Source organism: Anser cygnoides, chromosome 11 (genome assembly GCF_040182565.1).
Source record: "Anser cygnoides isolate HZ-2024a breed goose chromosome 11, Taihu_goose_T2T_genome, whole genome shotgun sequence".
NCBI classification, from domain to species: domain Eukaryota; kingdom Metazoa; phylum Chordata; class Aves; order Anseriformes; family Anatidae; genus Anser; species Anser cygnoides.
Window position 1 is genome coordinate 19,427,660 of NC_089883.1, and position 23,914 is coordinate 19,451,573.

Sequence of the window (23,914 nt, forward strand, 5' to 3'; positions counted from 1 at the left end):
AGTATTTAATTGGGGGGGGGGAGGGGGCGGGGAGGTTCATTTAACAACTAATCCTGCATAATGTCACCTATGCCCTTCGCATGTTTTTACAGGCTGGAAAAGGTAAAAATACAACAGTTTGAGGTATGACAAACTATACAGAAACTACCTAAGCTACTAAGAAACTGGATAGTGCTCCTAAACTTGTCCAAGATTGCCTAGCAATAACTACAAATGTTATCATAACTATAGTTTCCACAACAACTTGTGAATAATAAGCCAATAAAGTAGTGGGGGTTGGGGGGAGGTATTTGGAAGCCATAGGAATCTAAGTGGATAAACTTCACAATATCTAGATTTGTCTCTGTAACAAAAAATCCCTACAGCAAACAGTGATTATAATAGCGCACCAAGAAGATAATATACCTTTTAAATAGTTATATAAATAACAGAAATTTTACCAACAGTTTTTACTTTTTTCTCCTTCCAAATTAAATAATAAAAGGGTCTTCAAAATAGGAAGGAGATATATTCTTCAAAGGAAGGAATCCCTAAAAACTTGATGCAAGATCATTTAGAGACAATCAAAGTGTGCGAGTTTCAGCTCATTCATTCTCTTTCAGCAAATGGAAGATCTTTTTCCTCTTGGCATTTTAGATTTCAAATATTTGACTGATGTTTTTATATTACTGCCCATTTACTAAAATGAAGGCATAAAATCAAACTGCAGCTCCAAGTATAATTTAATTTGTATGCAAAGATGAAAAAAATTTGGCCTCCGGTTGACTTGTGGGACTTACCTGTTTCATTAGTTTCTTTTGATTTTGGATGACTTAAAAAAAGCCTCTCAAATTTTCTTATAAGAACAAACCTTAGAAAAATGACTAACATTACGAAACTAATTTGCAGATATAAATAACAAAATTCACAGTCATATTAGTACTTACCCACTAAATGCCTGGATTGCATAAAACTTAGAAGTATCCACGGAACTTCCACTTACTATCTGAGCCTTTGAAGGGAAAAAAAAGGAAAGAAAAAAAAAAAAGAAAAAAAAAAGAAAAAGTACAGTTATATAGTTGTTAGTAAGTACTGGACAAAGTTTAACTGCATCTAACATGTAACACCTAATATGAAAAATGTTTAGAAGGGTCAGCTCCAGGCCAAAGCTATTGTAACCATTGCTTTGGAATACATTTTAGTAGCATTCAGTGAAAACCAGGGGAAGAACGCATGGGAAGATGTAAGATATTGCTTCCCAAATATTGTAGCCCTTTAAGTCTTGTGTTTTATGCAATGTAGATGACAAAAAAAAAAAAAAGGTATAATGTTTGACAGTAGCAGACCCCTGTGCTCGCATTTATGATAAGCACAACAGTGAGGACTATCCTATTTATAAATGCAACACACTCAAAGGAGAACAAAAGAGTGAAAAGCTGGAAAAAACATGCAAATTTCACAACCAAAATGAAGGAACAAAAGAGGTCAAATCACAAACAAACAACAACAAAATGCACGATCCCTATCACAAATACATAATTTTAAACCTTTTCATCCACAGAACTGCTATCTGAAAGAGAATTGGGAAGAAGGGGAATATAGGTTAGACAAAACAACTTCTGAGAAAATATCTTAAGCTGTGAAAAAATGTTACTTTTTAAATCTGCTAATGCAGAAACAAAATGGGGAGCAGAAGCCAATTAACCCCTGTGCTTAAGTGTTTCATAGTAGTAGGATTACTGTCTTTACTTTTTAAAGAAGCACACAGATGTTTTCAGTAGGTAAAAATCCATGACACTTATGCAAGACTGTATGGACACCACAAAATTTATATATTCTATCCCATCTCCACAGCATTATTTATTTACTTATTATGATTTTTTCAATACCAATAACAAAATACTGGAGAAGTGTTCAAAAACATTGCTCCATTTTCAAAAATGAGAATTTCTCCTAAAGGCTAAAATAAAGCAAAACAAAAACCTCCTGAATTCTAACTACTCTGTTTTAGCACAACTACTCATGCAATGACAGAAACTACCTGCAAAAACTCAGTACCTACTATATAAGAGTTACAATTATGCAAGTTTTATATATAATATATATCATCATAAATTGTTTAATGCAATTTGTGATGCATTCACATTTACTATCAGACCAAAAATATTTTCTGACAGGAAAATATAGCCTTATTTTATTGTCTTGACAATTTTAAAATACAAGTAATTTAATAATTGCTTTTATGTACACTATAGCATCAATAAAACTTTCTTCTGTTTGGATACTTTATAGTAGAGTGCATACATGAAACTTCATTGTTTTAATTGTCACCTTACTGATCTTCTCTTTTTTCCTCTCCAAACAGAGTACACAGTTCCTACAGGTCCTCTATACAGTTCAGATCTTTTGATATGTTTAGAGCTACTCCACATTATATATATATATCATAATCATTTTTGGGTGTTAAACACTTGGCATCTTTTATATTTTAAACAAGCTAACTACAAGAAAAAATCACTTTAAAATACATATATGAAAAAACACTATATCGGCAAATTTAAAAGAGTATACCCTGTAGTATTGACAATCCAGTAAAATCAAAGGACATTGCTGTGCTACAAGCATTGGCTATTATTGTGCCACTAATTTTAGAGCCTACTTATGTAATTAAAGCTAGTACATGCACAAGAATGGGCGGAATAGAACCTGGAGATGAGTTGTTTGAAACATGTTTTTACCAGTTAGATTATATCTGATTTTGTATTATTCAACAAAGAGTGGATCAGGCTACCAGGTATTGGCAATGTGGCCACACCAAACTTGAACCTACAGAAAATCCAGCTGTGCAGCAGACACTCCTGTTTGTGAGCCCACATAAATTGCCTTTTTCTTATTCTTGTCTACAAATCTTTTCTTTAAAATATGCTGTGAACAATCCATTTAGAAACAGTGTGCCTAAAAGAATGAACTAAGGTTTATTGTCCCAAAGAATATAACTTATGAGTTATACAGAATACTAAACTAAAACTATTACTAGTAGCAAAATCTTTCATGATTGAGTAAAAATAGAATAAGTACATCTCTGTGCAATAAGAATATCTGCTTGCCATGAATCCATTCCTTCTGCAGTTGTCCTCCCAAATATAAATGGGGACACTGTATTTTTTCTTAGTTTTATTTTTTAGAAAAAAAAATATATATATTTTTTCTCTTGGGATGTAAACTATCTTAGCGTTTTCTCACTTCAAATCTTCTCCCCTTCCCTTCACAAATACTAGAATTTTTATTTTGCCTCAGAAATTAATTCTTGACTAAATTGTCATAGCCATCTGTATATATGTCAAATTACCCTTATTTGATTAAGTAGATTCATAGAAATGAGTTTAGTCTCTACATTTGCATTTTTTTGCATATATTTGTGAAATTTGTCTAACAATATCAGATGTAATTAACTACTCTTTCTCCACAAGCTTATAGAGAACAGGTTAACAAACCACTGTCAACTTGATTTGGATGGCCAATGGATCCCACTCTCCAAAATTACTATAGCTTTTCATAAGCAGGGTGAGAGTACAGCCTGGAGTTAAGTAGATGACTGTAAGCCTAACCAGCCATGGAAGCAAAAGGGGATACACAGTTATGGGATATGCTAAAGGAAATATGAAGAATAGTTAAAAATGAAGTGCTGGAACTACATCTGGACAGGTGAAAGAGAAGAAACGAAAGATAGGATACACCAACAGGGCACTAAACTGGGGGACCTACTACTGAAGTAATTCTTAAACTCATAAAGGGTAGAGTTCAAAAAGCGAAGAGAAATTTGAGAACTAAGGGAATTTTTAAGCAGGAGAGCACTTGGAAGACAAGAAGTTTTACCATAATCTGTTCATGCAACCTATAACTTCTGCCTAGAATGTCTAACCGTAACTAAATATTCATATTCAAAAACTCACAATAAATCTCATTATTATGTATGTGAAAGGGAATTTTTAAATATTTTACAGTTATCAGAAATTTTGTTACCAGATGACTAAGGAATCACATGAATTATATGCTTAATTCAGTTGTTTTTTGTTCAGAAATTTATATTAAAAATAAAAAAATGTTGAGACTTGCATTCCACATTAAATGGAATTTTGTATTTTGGAACATGAGATGGACATAAGAAATTTTCTTTACCTCTCCTGGGTTTCAGCCAGCTTCATCTAATTCCACTACACTTCATTTACTGGAACCTAATTTTGCTTTTTCCTAAAACTAGGAAGGAGAGTGACAATCAACAATTAGAAAGGGAAACAAGGCACTACATTTCTGTTTTAACTTGTTTTATCTTTGCACTTAGTACTTAGAAAAGATGTATTTGTTTTTTCATTTCAAACACATTCCTATTTCCTTTCTCAATGGAAATTGTATAAAGCAGGCAACTGGCACATATTTCCACAAAATATACATACATATATATATATATATTTTTTTTTTGTAAGAAATGACTACTTCTTCAGAGAAAAAATTAGTCTAAAAACTTCAGCATTTATTAATTTTTCTAAACACACCTTGAATGAAATAATCTGAACTAAGGAAGTATTCTTTGTGTATCTGAGAGCGCCAGATTGGGAAATTGTATGGTCACCAAGCAATTCACTTTGGTAGTCATTAGGCTGCCAGAATAGACAGCAACATTCTTTGATGTAGATAAGAAGTGAATTGTGATTATGTAAGAGACCACTGAACGTACTTTCATAACAGGGATATAAGAGTAGACATCTCTGATTATACTGCTGAAAGACAATGATTTACTTAAAAGAACTTATATTCATATAACTCATTTTTGCAATTCACCCATTCTGTTGCGAACAAGAAATGTAAAAAAAAAAAATAGTTATGAATGTACTAAGAACAGTGTAACACTGATTCAGTTATCTAACCTTATTGGATGCTTCTGATTTTTTTTTTTCAAATAGCTTGTCTCTTCCTAGATTATATTTTATGTGAAAAATCACTATATTCCCAAATAACAGTATAACCTGCTTGTTGTACCTCTATGCCATATTCAATTTTAGATAATTGGAGGGTGCTCTGTCAGTTTTATAGGGAAAATCCATGAAGTGATATTGCTCCATAATTGCTACTATTTCATCCCAGTGCACTCAACATACATACATACTCAATATACCTGGATGACAAGAGTAGGATGGTCGTCCAGCTACTTACTATTGAAAACTATATTTACAAACATCAAACACAAAAGGCAAAAGAAAAATCCTTTTATATTTCTGTTGGTCACTCTGATAGTTTCAAACTCAATAATAATTAACTAGGTAAATTAATAAAGCAAAAAGAGAGAAAAGCTGTTTTAACTTAGCTACACTTACTGTAGTGGTTAAATGCTCCTGTTGTCCATTTAAGTTTATCTAATTATAACGAGTTAATTAATTAATGCAAAGAAGGAGAAAAGGTGAAACCATCACTAACTAAAGTAGGGAATACTTGATAATCAGTTATATCACATTTCTTCAAATAAGTTCATTTTCTATGCAGTATTCCTAATAGCCGTTGATAGAACACAAAAGCATTTAAGGAAGGAGAGGACAACCTTAAGGCATATTTAGCAAAATGTATTTTCAAGTGTTCCTGCTTAGCTAGAATATTTTTTACAGCTCTGTATCAATCTTTACCACTTAATCTCTAACTCTCCTTTCTGTCTCTACGCTTTCCTCTTTCTATCTCTACCACTCCATAAGCTTCCCACAAGCAGACACAAAGTTCAAAATAATCATAAGCTAAAATTATTAGTCTTTAAGGTCCCTGTTAATAAAAAGTTCCAGACATTGAAAGGCTGTATAACTTTCAACACACCCACTAAATCCTGGCTTCTGTTGAAAATGTATCCACTGCATTAAGTTAGACCCTGGATGGGGACTAACCATCACAGATTTGCTTTCTTTCGGTCCCCTCAAATAAGACCACAAGTGATTTTCCATCCATATATCAGCTTACCTGCTTTGAAGAAGGCTAAATAAAACTTCCAACAGGTGTTTGTGTTGCATAATTACTACTCATTCTTAGTCTGAAAACTAACAGATCTTGTAAAAGCTGAACCTTACACTGTTACCAACTGTTTTCAAATTCACATGTGGTCTGTTTTATCCAATTTTTATCCAATTATAAACGTCACCACCTTTAACTTACCATAATCAACACTGGAATTCTTCATACAAAATAACTAGATTCTGTACCTAAACTTCTTAAAAGAAATTTCTAAAGTATGCTGAAAAGACGTCTTCCAACATGAAAGACAAAGTAGGCAGGGAAGATATAGAAGTGAATTGTAGAATGATTTGGGTTGAAAGGGACCTTAAAGATCTAGTTCTAACACACCTGCTATGCACTAGGACACCTTTCACTAGATCAGGTTGCTCAAACTCCCATCCAACCTGACCTTGAACACTTCCTCAATGGGGCATCCACAACTTTTCTAGAAAACTTATTCCAGTATCTAACCACCCTCATAAATAAAGATTTTTTTCCTTATATCTGATCTAAATTTAATTTTTTTTTTTTTTGGATACCATTAGAAAATCAGAAATACAACTAGACAATAGCCCCACTGGCAACCTTTTGACATATTTATATAAAAGTGGTTTAAAAGACTTTTTTTTCATCAGTCATAGGGACCCTTCAAGCCTTGTGGCATTATTATATTTTTAGCATTTCTCTGAACAGCAGGACATGATACAGTTTCTTTCATGACTGCAAAAATTTAGTTCACCCTCCTCCCGATAGCACAAGAACTGGATTAAGGTAATAAAAAATCTATCTAAACTATTCAGAATGATTATGATGCTATTGTGAATATACAACCCTAAATTTCCACTCTTGTAAGTATGCATAATTGTATAACATCAAATCAGAAGAAGAAAAAGTTCATTATTCTCTCAAAGTACAATTTTAATCTTTAGTTCTACAAAACTCTTCCAAGAATGTCAAACTGACTGATAATTACATCATTCCTGAAAGGAAACCCTTTAGACATAATCTTTGCTGGAATTAGATAAAAAATACAACTGTTCAATGGAAATAGCATGTGTAAAAGCAGCCAGTCAGTAGTGAATAGTCTAAGCTGGACAATTCTAATTAGTATGCAATTGCTAAGAAAGGGAAACAAAGGAAGAAAATCAAGTCCAAACAAAAGCACTTTAGATTGTCCAAAATAACAACACAAATTAAGACAAGCTAAAATAATAAATGCTGTACCCAGGAGCTGATATTATCCATACAGAACATAATATTACAGTATATAGATGCCTAGATGATGTTGTGTCGCTGAAGCATATTCCTGGAAGAGATACTATATAATGCCTGAAAGATAATGTTAAAGCTAACACATCATAAGAGATGAGTGCTTGTTTGACAAGGAGACGGTCAAACTTGAATAAACCTTGGTTGACAGGAGAAATGGAAGAATTGCTGCTAGCACTTTACTAGCAGTGATGTAGAAAAATTACTAGCGCATAGACAGAGAACCAAAGCAGGAAGTCAGCTTAGTGGAGATAAAAACTGCAGCTGTCTTTACTAACAAACTGGTTGGCAAATCTGAAAGAAGAAGACATGATTTAAAAACATCTCTGGTGTTTAAAAATTGAGTCCCATTAGACTTATAGTGGCTCTTGTTTTCTGTCATCTTCGAACAACTACTAGATACTTCTACCCACTTCTTAAATTTACCTCTAAAAGAATAAATCATTGGTATGATATTAATGTTTCTAAATTTTTGGTGATCTCAAACTAAAATCCTCTTAAAGACTTGGCTTTCTTGACACTTTCATACTTGTCACAGTGATGTTAGGGTAAAATGCAGAGTGCATTTTAAGCACTCTATTCCAAATCCAAAACCCGGGGGAATGGTAAAACAAACTTTGTTTATAGAGGATTTCACTGAGATGTGCAGCTTGTTTTGCAGTAGCAGCATAGACAGAGGTGTCGGTAGGTCAGAGCGGGAAGAATATATGGCTTCTTGGGAAACAGATCACTGCCATCTTGGGCAACAAAGACTATGCATGCACTAGCAAATAGTTTATTGCCATAGGAGCAGACCAGAAGGTCAAAGAAGTAGGTGCTGAATACCAAAGTGTCCACAACACAAATGTTCTAGGGGCATTTAGTTCAGACTCGTTCATCTTGGCATTGTGAGCAATGCTTGTTTTGGATCCACTGGTAAAAAAAAAAAAAAAAAAAAAAAAAAAAAACAAATCCAAATCACACTCAGACCACCCAGTCAAACCAAATCTCCAATTGGAGATTTGCTTCCAAAGTGTAATCCTGTTGTAAAATAAAATGCTAATGGTGGCAAACCCACAGATCATGTAATTATCCTACTGTTAAAGATAAAGAACTGTATGCACATCTATGTTTGAGAACAAAGGAGCAGAACATAAGGCCTGGGAAAGTCACATTCCATAGACTATGATGTTGTTCATAGCTGCTGTTGGTAGTTTCTTCTCCTGTGGAATTGCATTCACTTCCTAGCTAAGGTGTAAGAAACTATCTAGAATAGTCTTAAGCTCCTTAAATATGACATTCAAAACTTCAAAACCAGATGTACTGGAAAACTTTATGACTAATTTCAAGACTGGCATTAGAGGAAGAAAATGTGAGTCAATGTATAATCATCAACAGAATAAAAACCTGACATTCGCCATCATTGTTTACTGAGATAAGAAAAACCTGATTTTCTTCTGTTGATACAGAAACTGGTTTAACTAGTATGATTGAAGGAAAAGACTTGAAATACTTCAATGCTAATATGATTTTTGAACTTTTTTTTTAAATGACATTCTCTTATGTACACAAGATAAATGGATTAAAGATGAAATTGGTAGAAAATAATGTACAGTTGTATTGTGATATTTGGGAGTAATTCCAATTCATGGGGTAGAAATATCATGTGGGTTATTACACAATATCATATGGGTTAATTTTAGACAATGTTCTTATTAGCAAGTTGGTTGAACAGAATTTCATATAGCTTGCAGAAAACATTTAATTGGAATCGGTTGCAAGTATTTGAAAGGATGGAGTTAGAATTCAAAATATTCCTCACATACTATTGCACTGCTTTGGCACTAGTCCTGTGATAAGATAGGCTTAATTTGGAACAATGATGATTTAGGCCAAATATTAAAAAAACAGCAACTGCAGCTATATGTTATAAATCACTAAAACAAGATATCCAATGATGATTTAGGCCAAATATTAAAAAAACAGCAACTGCAGCTATATGTTATAAATCATTAAAACAAGATATCCGGAAGTGTTGTAGAGACTTCCAATGAGTTAAAAGAATGTATGAAACGGACTCATCTCAGAGAAAGATGGATTAAAACTCCATGGTGTCTATCCTTCTACCCCTTCAGTTTACAGTTCAAAGAAATCAAGAACATGACACTGACAGAAATATGTGAGATATAAGTTGGTATAAAAAGAAAGAAAGAAAGAAAGAAAGAAAGAAAGAAAGAAAGAAAGAAAGAAAGACAGACAGAAAGAACGACAGACAGACAGACTACGCATAGCTAGGTAGTTAGAGGCTTTTCTAATTTTTTTTCCCATGATCTGGAAACTCAATCTGCTATGTTTTAGCCAGAAAATGCTTGAAATAGCCTTAAATATTATATTATAAAAAAGACCAACATGGCAGCATATATTTCTCCCAACACATGAGAAAAATATTTACAATTTCCCATTATTTTTAACAAAAAATAAATCATACCACTAAACACTTCTGGCTTTGCTCACTTTCATCTGGTCCATTTACTCTCCAATTATTCCTTCATACCTGCTGTGACAAAAGGTGCACGACACAAGGGAATGAACTGCTGTTGAATTGTAGTTGAACTTCCTTCCTTTCGTATGTACAGTAATAGTATGATTTCTATTGACAAGCCTATACATGAGGATCACAAGAATACACTGCCTATTCACAGATTCACAGATTTCTCTAGGTTGGAAGAGACCTCAAGATCATCGAGTCCAACCTCCGACCTAACACTAAGTACTCCACTAAACCATATCCCTAAGTTCTACATCTAAACGTCTTTTAAAGACCTCCAGGGATGGTGACTCCACCACCTCCCTGGGCAGCCCGTTCCAATGCTTAATAACCCGTTCGGTAAAGAAGTACTTCCTAACATCCAACCTAAAACTCCCCTGTCGCAACTTTAGCCCATTCCCCCTCGTCCTGTCACTAGGCACGTGGGAGAATAGACCAACCCCCACCTCTCTACAGCCTCCTTTCAGGTAACTGTAGAGAGCGATGAGGTCGCCCCTGAGCCTCCTCTTCTCCAGGCTGAACAACCCCAGCTCCCTCAGCCGCTCCTCGTAAGACTTGTTCTCCAGACCCCTCACCAGCTTGGTCGCCCTTCTCTGGACTCGCTCGAGCACGTCCATGTCCTTCCTGTAGCGAGGGGCCCAAAACTGAACACAGTACTCGAGGTGCGGCCTCACCAGAGCCGAGTACAGGGGCACAATCACTTCCCTCGACCTGCTGGCCACACTGCTTCTTATACAGGCCAGGATGCCGTTGGCCTTCTTGGCCACCTGAGCACACTGCTGGCTCATATTCAGCCGACTATCCACCAATACTCCCAGGTCCTTCTCGGCCAGGCAGCTTTCCAGCCACTCATCTCCCAGCCTGTAGCTCTGCTTGGGGTTGTTGCAGCCCAGGTGCAGGACCCGGCTATGGTAGCTTAAAAAAAAAAAAGAATAAAAAAAATGTGATGTATATATTGCTCAGATCACTGTTAATAGCAAATTACCTAAAGATAAATAAGTGTTGCAAAATCACACAGGGATGTCAACTACTACTGCAAACAACTAAACTTTTCTCTTCATACAGTGCACTATAAAAAAGACGAAAGAAAAATATGACAAGAAAAGGGTACGGATGTGAAAGTGTAAAATAGGAAACAGTGTTATGGATTCCTGTCTACAGTAAACCGTTAACACTATGTTATGAACATGGTGGGTTTTATTATTATTATTATTATTTTATTTTCTAGGAATAATGAGTGCTGCAGCAAGAGCACAAAAGAACTATCATGTCTCTCTTCTCATTCCATCTTGGTAGATGTGCAGCTGATGGACAACAATTTCTTTGGTGAGGCTGCAATTGCATTGGTGATACTTTGACCCATACAATGGTTATGAATCTGCAATACCGCTGGTAAATCTCTTGCTGCTGTTTGGTCTCTGTGATCAAGAAAACTCAATTCTCAAAGACAAGAAGAATCAAAATCATGTTCTGGTATATCACATGTCCAAGATTGTGATGTAACATAAAGAAGTCCAACTAGTTTCATAAGTCAACTGCAGAGAAGCTACCAGCTTATCAGTCAGCAGCTTGCTGTTTACTACTACTTGCTTAGTTGTTTTAGTGTTCAACCATTTTTTTTGTTTGTTTTTAATGCTTAACTTATACACCATACACTTCACCATAGTATCAAGGACATTTGTGAACAGCTGTATCGGCAAAACAACTAGAAGACATGGACCTGAAAACCTGAAAAACTTTCTCTTTACCCAGTTATTAATACGAAAATTAGTTTATTTTCAGTAGAATGTATAAGAATTTAACATAAGGCAAGTACAGGGAAAAAAAACTCTTAAAAATGCTGTTTATTAACAATATAAAAGTACAAGTGCCGTATGTGTCTTTTTTTCTTTCTTTTTTTTTTTCTAGAGATACATATTTATCAATAAACTCAGCCTTTATATTCAGATTTACCAAAATGTCTGCTCATGCAAGCCATCTTAAGAATACTCTCTACACATCAAGGAGGCACATATCACAGATAACAAAGTTTCATCACTTTTGGCAATAATTTTACATCAGATGAAAGTGGAAAGTCTTCAGGTTTTTTCTACTATTCCTAGGCACAAGGAGAAACAGCTGTCTAGGTGCTCTACTGATCACCTGGCTCATGTGCATAATGGGAAAATTTGTCCCATGAAAGTAGTTAGAATTACTCTTCAGCAGCAAAACAGAGAATCTCTTTACCTTTGCACTTTACTGTAATATTCTGCTTTCCCCAATAGATCAGAGACAAATTTGAGCATATTTGCTAACTCATGTTTTCCAAGACATTACATTTTTCAAAATGCACATCTAGGTATTTTTCAACCAGTTGTTTTAACAAGTTTCTTCTTATCCCAAAGCTGCTCTATAAAATAACGCAGTGATATTTTGCTTCTAAAATGCAGTGATTGACATACAAAGTTTAAATATTTTAGACAAAAATAAAAACTATTTCTTAATCTTGGTTATAAAGTCTTAATTTGTGCTCATTTCCACAGCAGAATCAGAATAAATAAGTCCTTGGAAATGACATTTATCCTCAGGTTCTCTCTCAGCTCTAGAAAATTTATTTTAAATCTGTTCTCAAATACAAAAATTCTAAAGTTGATAGAAATAATGTTAAATAGTTTTCTGTACTTGTAAGGATTAGGGTAGCAGACACTTCTTTGGTGAATGAAGTTAGCAGTTCTAATGAATTGCTTATATTTCCAAAAAAATTTAATCCTCTAAACAGACTTTTTTTTTTGATTGAAGAAGGAAATTCAGATATTTATATTAAACCTTACTGATTGAGAATGTGTGTTTGTGTTTTTTGTTTGTTTGTTCTATGTGTTTTATCGATGGTTAAAGAACAGATACAGCTATCCAAGAGAAAGTTAGCAAAATTTTTTTTTGGATTCCCAGACTAAGTGTAATTGCAACACATATTTTCCTGACATAATGCACACTGATTCAGTAGGGGTTATGATGCTAAACTACATTTTTCAACCTCAGTTTGGTTACTATCCTTTATTTCAAAGAGATGCATTATTACAATCCAAGGATTTCAGTTAAACATAAAGCCTGTAATTACAGAAGTAAATACAGTCTGCCATAAGAACACTGTTATATTTTCTGAAAGAGATATTAAACAGGTTTTTAAAGAATAGATTCCATAACTTGCTATAAATCTCGTTTCCTCAGTGCAATGAATCTATTCAAATCAAAAGCAAGTGTATTAATTTCTTACCAAGCCTGTTTACATAGTACATCTGTTCCACTGTCACCACCTTCTGAAGAGAATGTGAAAGGGTATTTATACTGCTGAAAAGTCTCTGTAATCTACCTGTTTATATTGTTTACATATGAAGAGAACAATAGATGAATTGTTATGTTGAAGTATGTTATGATGAATTATGTTATGTTGAGTTATGTCCCCAAATACAGCTCTGTATACTTCATACTTCTGGTTACTTCTTTTTAGATCAACTATATCAGCCACAGAGAACATACAATCAGCCCTTATGTTACTTCAGTTTTTCATCATTCCAGGTAAAAGGAATAAATCGATTAGGCATATGGTAGAAAATAAAAACAAAACATTTTCTTTTCTTCACTAATTACTTTTCTTTAACATTTTGAGACAAAATAGAAAACCTGAGTTTGGTACTGCTATTAGCTTTTATTAATATTAACTGAAAATATTCCTGTCTGGACTATTCTTTCTTGATCATACAAAGACTACTTGCATTCATTCACTAAGATTTTTTTCCCACTTAGTCTATGCCTGATGTTAGAATGTTGAGAAGAGGATATATTAAAAAAAATAATAAAAAAAAAATCACTGTTAATACACTGTTTAGTATAAAGTTGACGCTAAACTTGAAGGAAACTTGTAGCCATCCACAACTATGCTTTGTGCCTTCTAAAGGGGGCTTCTCAGAGGACTACAAACTCTACAAACTATTACTTTTTTTATGGCAACAGAAGACTAAGTAAAATGGGAAGAAACTACCATTATTGACAACTGTTTTTATACTGCGGTATGAAAAAGATTGACTTGCATTAAGTTGTTCTTGCTGGTAAACCAATGAATTAACATCTCCTTTTGGCATAAAACATGCTGATAAACAAGTTCTATTATCATTAATTACTGTAGCATTTTATATACCAAACCAGAATTCTGCCATCTCACTAGACAACCTTCCCCTACCCAATCTACACCAGCTTCCTAAGATTTTTTTTTTCCGTAAGAATAGCATACAAAAACCGCAAATAATTAACTGTATTTTAACCAGTCAACAGTTACCTCAAGCAATCAAGAAATAAGATGGGACATACACCCACCTTTCATTCCTTTCTAAAAGCATTGCTACTTGCTTAGAGACCACTTCCCAGCACATCTAATTTAGTTTGTCTGTAGGAAAATTCTTCAATATTTAAAAAAAATCTAATCTTTCAACAGGTTTCTATTTCCTCCCTTACAATTACCACCAACAAATATGCAGCGCTGTGACCAAGACAACTGTTTTTACTGTTTCCACCTGAATGGGTATAAAATGACTGAACAATTGTAGATCAACTGATTTTCATCTGGAACACAGCACTGATATTTTCAAGTCCAAATCTAAGATTCATATTCATACAACAAAAATGGTACAATAAAATTAAGTATAGTTATATATAGTTAACTAATAAATATATGTACCTACACAAATATATTAAAAATACATGATGGAGGTAAGATTCAAAAGAAACAAAAGACAGTACTTTGAGACAAGGCTAGACTATTTTCTAAAGCTTATACTATTTGAGAAAATAACCTGATGCGTACAGTTCCAGAAAACAGTTGCTAGAGAAAAAAAAAAAGTGGCTAAAAATGCAATCAAAATAACAAAGTATATCCGTTTCAAAACAGCATAGTGGGACTAGACAGAGTTTGGAATATATGTAAGTAATAATGTAAGTAATATATTGCTGACAACTTTCCTTAATCTGGATCACAATGAACACACTGCAAGGGGCATACAGTAATGCATTACTGGTTGGTTTGGTTTCAAAAGTTAGCATCACATTTTCCTCCTTCATACTTATAAAAAACGATGTTTTTACTGATCCTGGTCTCTGAGAGTTCTGTTCTCCAGTCAGACACCACAAAATGTAATACAAATCTCTTCCTATAGAACAAGAAGGAAAGCAACTTTCATCCATTGTTTAACACAGATCCCATACCTGGCCCCTGTAATCTGACTTGCCACCGAGTGTGTGTATTCATAGAGTAAGATGAGTTCAGCTATCTTGAAACCATAGACAATCAAACAGGTTACTCTGTGGCAGAAACTCCAGACCAAAAGATTTTTAAAATCTGTTCAGTCACCAAATGATCAGCAAAATCTTCTTCAACAAGATCATGAAGCTATTGATTGTAAACTATCCTTCACAGATGGAAGTCTTTAATTATCATTAAAAGCAACTCACAAGAGTGCATGCACCTCTGGAAGCTTACCCAGAGTGATAGTTTCATCAGGAGAGAAACTTATTCTAAGGCACCTGCAAAAGATAAGGAGAATAAGATGGGCATGGAATGGAAGAAGCCGATAGGGCAAAATCTAGAAAGAGAGAAATTAACAAGTGAGGACTGGAACAATAAATAAGAGGGTAAAAGTCTTTCTTGATTATGAAGCAAACCACTGACTAAAATTTCTCTATTTTTTTCTATAAAAGTCATCAGTCTTTCCATTAATATACATGTATCATTACAATGCCTCTATGTCCTTACAGAATTTTAAATCCAAGGATTACTTGTATATTGGTCATATCTCCACTCATCCACATATTCTATTACTCTCACTCCAGTGTGTCTCCAAAAACCTGATGTAACAAATAATACATAAGCAATCAGCCCATAGAATATTTTTTCTTTCCAACTAGAGAATAAGGTTATCCAACAAGGCTCTTTCACACTGATACATTATTTGTGTAACAAAGATTCAATAACTTTACCTCATGTATTACTAGAATGAAAATAGCCGCATTTGATACTTTTCTTTTGTACTAGATTGGAGAAACAACACTACTGTATTATCTGGCCATGTCTCTGATTGGCCAGATTGCTTACTACCCTTTCCTGCCTACACGGACAGATTAAACAATTCACTAAAAAATAGGTGATGCTATGGTTATACAATTAAGATGAATTCAGGGAACTTGACCTGCAGCAAGCACTTTTCCATACACAGATAATAAGACAGAAAATGACTATGAATCAAAGTGGTAAGTGTCAGAAAGCCTTTCATAAAGAGTAATGTAAAATCTAAATCAGCTATTTGTCACTTTTCCTTAAAGATATTATTGCTCCTGCAAATTACAAAGATATAATACCCCAAACTATTATTTGCTTAATAAATTTAGTATTCTCTAGACATGCATGAATCCACATGTAAAGAAGGGGGCCATAGTGTGAAAACTTAAAGGCTACAAAGTGTACAGTTTGTGTGTTTTGTAAAACTCCCTTAAGATCTTGCAAAATGTTTTGTATAACAAAACAAAATTTCTTTACAATTCAAATAGTAAACCAAAGTTAAACATGTTGTCTTTTAGAGGACAAACTGACATTAAGAGGTACTTCTTCGAAGACTTCATATAAAGTGTTCCAAAAATTTATTATTATTATTTAAATCACAAAATAGTTGAGGTTGTAAGGGACCTCTGAAGGTCAACTTGTCTAACAAACCTGCTCAAATAGAGTAACGAAAAATAGCTTGCCCAGGACCATGTCCAGAGAGCTTTTGAGCTCTCCTAGGGTGGAGATTTCATTTGTGGATCCCATCATCTGTGAATAGACAGCCTATAAGCTATCCTGCTCACTGAAGGCAGAATCAAGAAAGATTTTACTGTAATAATGCTGCATGTCACTCAGCAGAAGGCAGAGTTCAAGTAATGTATTATTTTAGTAGATTACTACAGTTATGAGAAATATTTTGAGTGTTTTAAACATTTTAGTTTAAAGAATTCTTAGGTGTCCTGCAGACATTAAAAGGTAAAATATCACATTCATCCACTGGACGTAAAACATGAAAACTATGTTGTTAATAAGCATAGCCAGGCATACTATAGGACCTGAAGGTACTTTTAACAAACCAATTAGTGACTAATGAGGCAGAGTATCTATGTGGAACACATCTCCTCCTGCGTTGAGTGGAAAAAAAAAGTGTGAAGAGAAAACAGAACTGCTACTCAAAAATTAATGCATGCCATTGTCAGGATAATCTAAGAAGTACCGTTGTAGCTGTTTGTACGTAAATTCCCTTTAACCTTTTACTGTATACCCTTCTCTCTTTATTTCATTGAAAATGAATGCGGATGTCCTAGTATGACATCATCTAACCATGAAAACACTTTATGACCCGTAATCTACATCTAACAATGCACTTTCATAAACTAGACTTTGGTTGGCTTATCTGCAATTATAGTATAAGAAACGTGTTAGTAGTTCAGAAGAAAAAAGAATGTCTATGGACTAAGAGACTGAAGGATGTTTTTTACCTGCTGGATTAAAGGAATTTAAAAGGACTGATCACATGAGATGTAACTTCATAATTTTCATTTTCTAGTTACAGTATGTTATCTGATAACATACACTAAGACATAGACTTCAAATATTTGAAGCAACATGCACTAGCTTGCATTTTTCCTGCGTGCTTTCTTTGATTAGATCCTCAGATATTTATGTTCCTATTGTAGAACAGTGACTAGGTACAAAGGCTGTTCCCCCTACCCCACAATACCTCGTAAAATTAATGAAAAATCGATGAAAATACTAGCTATAGCTAGATGATTTTTCATATATATATCATCTAGTGTCTAACACAGCACTGTAGAAATATATCTGCAAAACACAAATCTACAACCTAGCGTCATTATCTGAATATAAAAATAAAATTTAATACAGACTATCATATTAACAATTGTTTGTGGAACACACTTTCAATTTGACTATAAGTTTATTATAAAAGTGCTTGTCCATGTACAAAAGAAACCTCATAGTAGCTCAAGATTTGGACACTAATTACTACTAATACATTCTTTAGCTAAAGGCACAATTCTTCATCTTTAAAATGAATGTATCTGATGATTATTTTTGCAATGTAGATAAAGAAAGCAAAGATTCAGTAAAGGTGACAATTACCATCTGCAAGGTGACAATTACCATCTGGCTAGCTATGGTAATTATGTGATCCCAATTAAAAAAACAAGCAATTTTATTACTTTAAAATTACAGCGTAGATTAATATTGAAAATCACTATTTTTGTGTATTGCTAAAGATTTTAACATATATATATGATTGCCTGCTTTGAAGTCTGCTAATACGGGAACTCTTTCTTCCCCCACCTCCTTATACATAGATGTTACCCCTTACACTACCTTCCTATTTCCCCTGCCCCATTTATTTATTTATTTATTTACATTGAGGACTGACCACTCATTTAAAGGCTTATTGTCAGTACAGCTAAGGACAAAATTTAAGTCAGTTTAGACTTGCACTCTCACAAGTCTGTAATAAGTTATGGGCTGCATACAGGATGCAGAACACTGCTTATCAGGATGAATATAGAATCAATCATGCCTTGGAAACTGTTAAAGGAAACACTACTATCTGAACATTCTGCATTGCTCTTATGATTACAAGTATACCAAGGAAACTAAGAATAACTCAGTTTAGTTCTTTTTAATAAGTGTTTACGTCTTGCAAAATTTAATTTTTAAGTAATAAATTCAAAGCACTACAATTGCTTGTAAACTTCTATTTAGACATACCCAGAAAATTCCTTCAAAACACTTGTAAAATTTTAGCCTTTTGATTTCCATGGGACTATTTCACCCTATGAACAAACCCAGAAATAAGCAGACTTTGTCACCAAATTCAAAGGAAGCACGAGCAGACAGAAATTAAGGTACTGTTTCTGATCCTGAGAACAATGTTTTGCTTAAAAGACAATATTAAAAAAATAAAACAAAATTACCTCCAGAAAGGATCTTCTCTTCCAAGTCATTCATTCGTTTCTTGTATGCTTTTAAAGCAGCTTCTTTGAATGACGGTCTTATTATTTTCTTCTTTGGAGTTTCAGTAAACATCTCTGGGACATTCTGATTTTCATCTTCCTTTACTTCTATATGAGCAGCCATGCCAATTTCAACTTCCAATATCTCTTCACTGACTAAACTGTCAAACTGTCCATCATATTGCTCCTCTGGAAGTACTGCATAAGGAGTTCTGCATGAAGGCTGTCCCAGTTCATATTCTTGTACCTGCTCACTCGTTTCACTACTATTAGTTCTATTTTCTAGTTTAGCAAGGACTTGTTCCATTACTTCAACATAGTCTGTTTCATTCTCACCGGGTGGTTCAATTAAGTCTTCCTCATACTCTACTTTATAGTAATAAGGCTCAGCATAAACATCAGAATCAAGTGTTGTGCTTGATTCATTTGCAGTAGACTGAGATAAAGTCCTAAACCTTCCCATGAAAGATGATCCACTGTCTTCATACCCACTTAAACTTTGTGTACTTTTATTCCACACTACTTCTAATGCTGACTTAGCACGTTGAAGTGTAGATCCAAATTTAGGAAAGCTGAAAGTCTTATCAGAAAGGTCTATGCTTAATCGGCTATGCCATGATTTAGGAGGTGCTTCTTCTGAATCATCACTTGGTAGTTCACTCTGACTTCGGTACATCATAGGCAATCTGTTTTGATTCTGATAAGAGGAGTTAGAATTTGTTTCCTGATAATCATCGTATTGACCAGTCCACTGACTTTGTGATTCACTGTCAAGGCCCGGACATGATGGAGAAGTTCCATCAAGGGTAAAATCATAGCTTTCAGTATCATACTGGAGATCAGAACTTTGACACTTTCCAAAATCTGTCTGTTGATCTGAAGGACTGCTCATGTCATACACAAAACCCTCTTGGGTGGATGAGTCTAGGCCCAAATCTGCCCCTTGTTCCAACTGATTCCAGTCTTTCCATGGTGAAAGATCATCATGTAAAGAAAGCTGAGAATCGCTATAGTGGCTTCTGTCTCTAGATGCACACATTATTCCATTGCTTACTCCACTGTCAACATTTTCTGTGTTCTCTACTTCATTTTGCTCTGGGTCCTGTTGGGTATCTTGGACAAAAGTCTGTTCCTGGGAACTGCCATGCCAGTTGGCAGAATCTTCTTGCCTTCGCTGCCAAAGTTCTCGATCTGAGGAAGACAATAGTGAACTGCCATTCGTTCTGTTAAAATACTGATTTTCTGAAAAATCCTCAGAGTAGGACTGACACAGTTTTGAGAAATCAGACTCTGAACGGCTAAGTTTTGGTGTTGCAAAGTCATTCTGCAAATGCCATAGAGGAGTCATGTCTGAATAATAGGCCTTTGGTTGCTTTTCCATGTTGTCAAATTCTGGTGACTGATTATCATAATTTCTTCTGTTTGCAAAGGTATTATTATCACCAGTTCTATTAAAGTCTTTAGTATCTGGGGACTCAGTACTCCCCTTTGTCGTGCCTGCTTTTATTTGAAGTGCTGATTTAGATAACTTTGCGCAACTGTTCTTGTTTATATCCGATTCCAAGTCTTTATCACTGTCAGGTGACTCCCAATCATGCATTTTAGTTTTTGTCTCCATTGTTAAAAGCTTCATATCCATACTCTCATATGTCTGTGAAGAAGGCATTCCTCTTTCTTTTTTATCTTTTATGTCATGGGAAAAAATGTCTGTAGAAATTCCAATGCCACTTCCCTTAAGTTTATAAGACTTTTTTAAAATCAAATCTCTCTGTTGTGATGACTCAAAGTAAACAAGAACAGGTCTTGGCTTTGCATTTGGACTGTCTCTTTGTTGCCCCAGTCTTTGGGCAAACTCAATTTTAATAGTGCTTTGTGCCTCTGAGAACCCCATTTTATCTATTAATATTTTGTAAACTATGTTTTCAGTTTTTTCAAGCCTTTCTTCAGGCACATTTAGAAACCTAAGACTTGCTTTGTTTCCCGGATGGCCTATCTGCTTAATGTAGTCATGTATGTCTCGAGTTTCTCTTCTGGACTGTACAAATCCAGTTCTCAATTGTTCAATTTCATTTTGTACCACTTCCACACTACTAGAAATTTCATCAATTGATTGTTTCAGGGCATTTACATGCCCTCTTAATTCAGAAAGTTCAGTTTCAATTTGACTTATTCCCTGAAGTTCTTTAAAGATCATTTCCATAACATCATGGGTTTGACTAATACAACCTGTTGAACTGAAGCCAGGTTCAAGAGTATTTGATTTCTGGTGATGACCAGTTCTGTCTAGAGATTTACTTCTTAAACCCCATGTTTTCTTCCATGTACTTAGTTCTGAGTCTGATGAAACACATTCTTGGCTCTTCTTCCATTTCCTTAGTTTTCGCAAAGCTCCCAGCTTTAGTGTGTGTAAAGTGCGTTCTCCATCAGAACTTCCATCAGATGGTGCAAGGCTGCTTAAACTCTTTCTGTTGCGTCCCACAGGCATTGTGTGTGATAAATACTTGTTTTTCTTGCTATTAGTTCTTACTTCGCTTAATGATTCAGAATACGAACTATTATTTGAAGACAGATCTTGAACTATATCTTCATTGTTATTGTTTGTTACAAAAATAGGCTTTTGCAGTCCATTGGCAATAGCAACTCTGTAACTGAATGTTGGGGAAAGTGAAAATTCTCTGTTACTTTCCTCTTCTTCAGTTGATAAGTTGTGAGCAGATGGACACTTGGCAATCTTTTTAACAGTGCTTTTTAAAGCATTTGAAAATTTTGGATTCTTTGTTTGTCCAATCTGAGTTAAGTCTTGATCCTTTTTGCTCTGACAACTCTGTTTCCTTTTTGCACTATTTCCCAATTTCTTTGTAAACATTCCTTTGCAAATCTTATATATATAAGATGAGATCAGGCTCTTTAGATGGGCAGAAACCATAGAGTGTAATTTATATTAACCTGTTTCCACAAAACACAATTTTTGCTCCAGACAAATAGTTGTATCTCCAACAGGATCATCAGCCAATATTTAATCAACAGAGACTCTAGATATGTAAACTAGTGATGCTCTGGTAGCATTTGACAGGAAAAACCAACCATCCAACCAACCAGACAACAAAAATGCAACTAAGAATGCCACATCTGCTTGTTAGAAACCAAATCCCGAAGGTCTTTTGTATGTCTTGTAAAATCTCACTCTCTTGCGCATGGCTTCTTGAAGTGTCTAAAAAGGAGGGAATGGTGTTACTGTTGCTGCCAAACAGTGTTTAACTGTTATGTTAGTTGTGTTACAATGGACGTACTTATTTATACTTTCCTCATACTTGTCCGAGCAGAACTTTTTAAAATTATTGAAGCTGAAAGTAGTTCTGGACAAATACTTTTAAAAATAAAAGAATTAGATACATTCACAAATATTAACATAGTACAGTGATTCCCTGAGTTTTGGTATTAAAGTTGTTTGATTTCTTTCAGAGTAATGATAATTCAATTCAGATCCATAGAAGTACAGTAGTAGGCAAAAACCGTCAGGTTAACAAGTTGTTCCTAGCTAGTAAAATAGAAAGTAGAAATGTCTCTCTCGTTTTATATTTTGGAACAAGGTGGAATTCAGTGCGAACTAGCATTGTATGAATTAATTACTGTTTTTTAATCTTATATGGGAGTATACATGTGACATATTTTGAGAAATAAATGTCTTGTCTTTATACCAGACTAATACATGCCATGGTAAGCCAGGACTTGAAGTGTGCATCTTTGAGGTTTTTGTTCTTTAAAAAGGTGAGGGGGAAAAAAACGAACAGTAAATCCACCCCCCACCCCCCCCCCCCAAAAAAAAAAAACACACTACAGAAAATAAATGGATAATGATAATGGCAACTGATAGAACAATCTCACCCAAATTAAGTTTTACGTTGTTCTGGACACAGGAAAAAAATACACGTAACAGGTAAGAGAAATAAACATGATTTACAAGTCTTAGAAGAAAAGCAGATGGCATTACAACAGTAAAACAATTTGATCTGAAGAAGTGTAAGAAAAGATTCCAAGAAGTACCTGGAAGCTTATTTTCAGTAACAGAAACATTTATTCCGTATGAAACATAGTTAATACATTTTAAAGACAAATGGATGCCTTTTTTTTTTTTGACAGCATATCATTCAGTCTCATAGCTGAAGGGTAGAAACAAGACAAATAGCTCAGAAAAATCCAACAAGTTAATTCTTAAAATGACCAATTCAGTCTATAAACCATCTAAAAATTCTTTGGCAGAATAAGAAGTTTATTTAGATACAGGCTACGTGAACATTAAAACTTACTCTGAGGTAACATAAGAGGGCTAAGAGATATGAATTGTCCTTCTGGCCTGCAAACAGCATGGTCATGCACGAAACATTATCTCCTCACACACCTCAAAGCATGGTCTTTTCATTATGAGAAATGTCTTCATCGAGCTTACTATTACTTACGTTATAGTCGATATCAGCAAACAAGTAACATTCATACAACAGAAGCAAAAGGCACCAAGTTTAACAGAGCCCAAACAAAGCTGGCAAAAGCCTGGTTGGCTACTGGAGTTCTGGAACAGATGATGTAAGCAGACATTTCTTTTCCAGTTTGTAACAAAACTGGGTGCTGACCAAGAACAAACACAAGAATATATTTTTCATCCTTCCCAAAGTTGCTGCCTGTTTTATTAGGGGTAAAATATCTGTGGAAAATAAACTGGAAAGAAAAAAATATTACCAATTCTGTGCTGATCCATGTATGCTAAAAATATCTTTGTCTGAATTCAGAGTATGAGAAGTCAATTAAGAGCAAGTAATGTTTGGAAGAAAAGAGTGCTCAATGCGGCTGCATGCAATTTTCAAGGCATGCAAATAGAAACTCAGCATATTACAAAACTCTCACTCACTAGAGTCAATGCTGACTAGTTTTCATATTGTTAGCAGAGGATGGATCCACCCTGGAACACTTTTCTCTATTAAAGGCATGTTTCAAGATGAAACACTTGATAAATATTCAGCTATAAAACTGAATTTTTGTAACCATTTA

The 23,914-nt window shown here is 34.5% G+C and overlaps 2 protein-coding genes across 5 annotated transcripts in view; both read right to left on the reverse strand.

Annotated features, from left to right (window-relative positions):
* The window catches only part of UNC13C (unc-13 homolog C), a 161,110-nt gene extending 139,301 nt beyond the window's left edge, over window positions 1-21,809 (reverse strand). Inside the window, exons 1-3 of the mRNA XM_013177313.3 lie at window positions 18,833-21,809; window positions 1,527-1,549; window positions 927-991 (exon numbers count right to left, since the gene is read on the reverse strand). Coding sequence (XP_013032767.3) covers window positions 927-991; window positions 1,527-1,549; window positions 18,833-21,797 — 3,053 coding nt within the window. The 5' untranslated portion in view covers window positions 21,798-21,809. The remainder of the gene's footprint in view (window positions 1-926; window positions 992-1,526; window positions 1,550-18,832) is intronic.
* LOC106033676 (protein unc-13 homolog A-like) overlaps window positions 21,795-23,914 on the reverse strand; it is a 59,275-nt gene continuing 57,155 nt past the window's right edge. For all 4 annotated transcript variants that reach the window (XM_067004016.1, XM_048060191.2, XM_048060190.2 and 1 more), the window contains one exon: window positions 21,795-22,082. In XM_067004016.1, coding sequence (XP_066860117.1) covers window positions 22,052-22,082 — 31 coding nt within the window. In that variant the 3' untranslated portion in view covers window positions 21,795-22,051. The remainder of the gene's footprint in view (window positions 22,083-23,914) is intronic.